General features: G+C 39.9%; 1 protein-coding gene across 1 annotated transcript; it reads right to left on the bottom strand.

The window, feature by feature from the left end:
- Positions 1-306: 306 nt before the first annotated feature.
- On the bottom strand, positions 307-4,177 carry LOC142173622 (uncharacterized). The gene is made up of 9 exons (XM_075239246.1): positions 3,749-4,177; positions 3,480-3,673; positions 2,994-3,354; positions 2,456-2,484; positions 1,961-2,263; positions 1,686-1,769; positions 1,084-1,181; positions 694-989; positions 307-561 (listed from the first exon to the last, which is right to left on the bottom strand). Exons 1-9 carry the CDS (start codon positions 4,175-4,177, stop codon positions 307-309), a joined length of 2,049 nt encoding a protein of 682 aa, XP_075095347.1.
- Between the last annotated feature and the right edge of the window lie 217 nt (positions 4,178-4,394).

Genomic DNA, 4,394 nt, shown 5'->3' with positions numbered 1-4,394 from the left:
CATGTCAAACCTTTTCAGCAATTCCTTGATGTACTTCTGCGGACTTATCAATGTTCCCTTCTGAGATTGCTTCATTTGAAGTCCTAGAAAGAAATTTAATTCTCCCATCATACTCATCTCGAACTCACTCCCCATGAGTTTTGCAAATTCTTCACAAAGAGAGTCAGTTGTGGCTCCAAAGATGATATCATCAACATATACCTGAACAATGAGTAGGTTCCTCCTTCGTTTCTTCAGAAAAAGAGCGTTGTCAATTTTTCCTCTTGTAAATCCATTTTCTAGAAGGAATTTTGACAACCTTTCATATCAAGCTCGGGGAGCCTGTTTTAGCCCGTACAATGCGTTGTCCAGTTTGAACACATGCTCAGGATACTCGTGACTCTCAAAACCAGGAGGCTGCTTGACATAGACTTCTTCTTTCAGATAGCCATTTAGAAATGCACTTTTGACATCCATTTGGAATAGTGTGAACTCTATATGAGATGCAAAGGCAATAAGAATTCTAATGACTTCCATTCGAGCAACTGGAGCAAATGTTTCATCATAATCGATTCCCTCTTCCTGATTGTAGCCTTGAACTACAAGCCTTGCCTTGTTTCTTGTTGTATTTCCAAACTCATCAAGTTTGTTCCTGAATACCCACCTGGTTCCTATGATAGTTCGATTTGCAGGTCGAGGGACCAGGTGCCATACCTTGTTTCTTTCAAATTGATGCAGCTCCTCTTGTATGGCTGTGATCCAGTCTGCATCTTTCAACGCTTCTTTGAAGTTTTTGGGCTCTATTTGAGAAAGAAAGGCTGAAAAGGCAAGTGAATTTCTGGCTTTTGATCTGGTTTGAACACTTGAGTCAAGAGGGGTGATTATGTTGTCAAGAGGATGTGAGCTTTTGTGCTTCCAGTTTGGTACCTGAATCTCCTTTGTAGAGGACCCAGGTATATCTGACTGAGGTTCTTGGCTGCTTCTTACTTCAGCAAGTGGAGTACCTTGGACTGCATCAACAACTCTATTTTTCAGCTTCAGTTGTTGTGATCATGGGACAAGGTTCCTCTCCAATGGATGGAGATGTATTTGCATCATCTTTACTAGATTCCTTGACATGACTCATCATGTCTGCCTTTCCATTTTCCATGTCAATAACTTCACCTAGAATAAATAAAGGTTCTCCATCTTGGTCAACACGCCTGTCTTTCTCACAAGAGAGGTGAGATTCATCAAAGATCACATGTATACTCTCTTCAACACATTGAGTCCTTTTGTTGTACACTTTGTAAGCTTTGCTTTGGGATGAGTATCCCAGAAAGATTCCTTCATCACTTTTGGCATCGAATTTTCCAAGAGCTTCCTTTCCATTGTTGAGGACAAAATATTTACACCCAAAAGTCCTTAGATGTGTCAGCTTGGGCTTCCTTCCATTCAGCAGTTCATATGGAGTCTTGTTCAGAAGGGACCTGATCATGCACATGTTCACCAAGTAGCAAGCAGTATTGACAGCTTCTGCCCAGAAATTCTTTGCGATCCCACTGTCAATCAACATTGTCCTTGCCATGTCTTCAAGAGTTCTATTTTTCCTCTCCACAACACCATTTTGTTGAGGTGTTCTTGGAGCCGAAAAATTATGAGTGATACCATTTTCAGTACATAACTCATAAAATTTGGCATTGTTGAACTCTGTCCCATGATCAGACCTGATGCAAGCTACATTATTACCCATCTTCACTTGAATCCTTTTGACGAAGGCAACAAATACTTCAAAGGTTTCATCCTTGGTTCTGAGAAACAGAGTCCAGGTGAATCTGGAGTAATCATCAACTATAACGAAGATATATTTATTTCCTCCCTTTCTTGCCACCCTCATGGGTCCACATAGATCCATATGAAGAAGATCAAGTGACTTTGAGGTACTTCCTTTTTGGGTTTGAATGAGGATCTGACTTGCTTGCCTTTTACACATGCATCACACACTTTGTGATCCTTGAAACTTGACTTGGGCAGACCATGAACCAGGTCCTTCCTGACCAATTTGTTCAGTAACGTGAAGCTTGCATGACCCGACCTCCTATGCCATAATTCAGCATCATCATCAATAGCACTTAGACAGTTGAGATCACCATTCTGCAGAGACTCTAAATCAGCAACATAGATATTTTTGTATCCTTTTGCTACTAGAACCACCTCACCAGTCACTATGTTTGTGACTGTACATATTTTTGATACAAATTCCACCTTGTTTCCCTTGTCACAGATTTGGAAAACACTTAGCAAGCTGTACTTCAACTTGTTCACGTAGTACACATTTTCGATTGAGTGCGAGAGAGATTTCTCAATCCTTCAAACTCTTAAAATTTATCCTTTCTTTCCATTTCCAAAGGATACACTCCCTCCTTGCAGGGTTTTAAGTGAAAGGAAATCATTTGTACTTCCAGTCATGTGCTTTGAGCAGCCACTTTTCATGTACCATTGTAGGCTGCTTCCTTTAACTGTTCCCTGCACAAGAAAATCAGGAGTTAGACTTAGGAACCCAAATGATTTTTGGTCCCTTGTAATGAGGAAAAAGGTGAATGAGGGATTTTCTGGTCCAAGCAGGCATCATGCATTTTTTATATGAGGGACCAGGTTCTCTACCAGTAGTTACTTTTTCAGCAAAAACTTTGTTTTTCTGCTGTGACTGAAATCTGGCCTTACAGTTTTCTTTAAAGTGCCCAATGTTGCCACAGTGAGTGCAAAGCCAATTATCAGGTACAATAACGTACTTGCTATGAGGGTTGTAGGGAATCTTTTCCCTTTGGAACCCAATCCCCTGCCTGTTTGCCCCATTATTGGTGTACATGGCAGTGATAGCATCGGAGGACCAGGTCCACTTGAGTGATTTTTCAAGATCACTCTTCACTCTTCCTAGTTCTTCATGAAGTTATTTTTTTCTCAAGCTCAGCACACAGAATAGACTTCACTGAATTTAATTCACTTTCAAGCTTAATGTGTGCCTCGCTTGGAACTTCCTTTCCCTTTTGAGAATTTTCAAGCCTACTCTCTATTTTAGGTTCCCCAATTGTTTCCTTCAAGTCTACTACCACCACTAATAGGTCATCTCTCTCATGCTCAATGTTAGCAACTCTCTCAGCTAAGACTTCTTTTTCCTTTCTTACACACTCAAAGGTCTCTTTTAGGTCTACCACAGCGACCATTAGATCATCTCTTTCATGTTCTATATGTGCAATTTTTTCATCTAAGGCATCCTTCTCTTTCTTCAGGTTCTCAATTGTTTCCTTTAAATCAACAACAATGATTACTAAGTCATCTCTGGTTTGTTCTGCTTCTCTTAACTCCACAGTTAAAGTATCTTTATCATTTAAAAGACTGTGATAAGTATCAATTAATACATTTTCCAAAGACATGATTTTTTAGGAGAATAAGATTTCAGATTTCTCTGAACATCCAGAAAATTTACCTCATCATCGTCATCATCTTCATCATCATCAGACTGATCCATCAAGGAAAAGATTGAGTCATACTCAGTTGCTTCACTTTCCACTGCCATCATTGAACTATCACCATGATCATTTTCTTTTTCAGATTCACTGGAGGACTCTCCCCATGCAGCAAGAGCTTTCTTTACAACATTATCAGCGGCATTCTTTCTCTTGAAACATTTATCAGGAACCGGGTTCCTCTTTGGCTGCTTTGTCAAAGTTGTTTTTGTACTAATCTTGCTTTAAGAGAGGGAACTCCTTGATGAAGTGTCCTGGCTTGCCACATTTATGACAGAGGTCATATTTTTTGGCTTGCTAGAACTTCCCCTTTTTGGAATGCCTCCATTACTGCGAACCATCTTATGGAATCTTCTTGTCAAGTAAGCCATATCACTATCCTCACCACTTGAATCATTGTTGTCTGTCTTGAGGACCAGGTTTTTCTCCCTTTTAGGTTCTCTTCTTTCATTTTCCTTCTTCTTCTTTATTTCATATGTTTTCAAATTGTCAACAAGTTCATATATGGTCAGTGTATGCAAGTCCTTCGCCTCTGTAATGGCATTCACTTTGCTTTCCCAAGAACTAGGCAGAACAGTAAGGATTTTCCTGACAAGCTTGTTTCTTGGAATAGTTTCACCAAGAGAGTGAAGCTCATTAATGATGGAGGTGAAGCGAGTGTGCATATCTTGGATGGATTCATCATCTTTCATCATGAAGAGCTCGTATTCAGTTGTGAGTATGTCGATCTTGGATTGCTTAACCTGTGTTGTTCCTTCGTGAGCTGTCTAAAGAGCCTCCCAGATTTCTTTTGCTGATTGGCATGCCAATATCCTGTTATATTCATCAGTACCAATGCCACAAACAAGAATTTTCTTTGCACGAAAGTTCTTTTCTATGGGCGATCAGTGGCATTGAATTCCTTCCTCG

This window comes from Nicotiana tabacum, chromosome 19 (assembly GCF_000715075.1).
Source record: "Nicotiana tabacum cultivar K326 chromosome 19, ASM71507v2, whole genome shotgun sequence".
NCBI lineage: Eukaryota > Viridiplantae > Streptophyta > Magnoliopsida > Solanales > Solanaceae > Nicotiana > Nicotiana tabacum.
The sequence above is the reverse complement of the archived record's forward strand: the minus strand, read 5'-3'. Positions and strand labels throughout refer to the sequence as shown.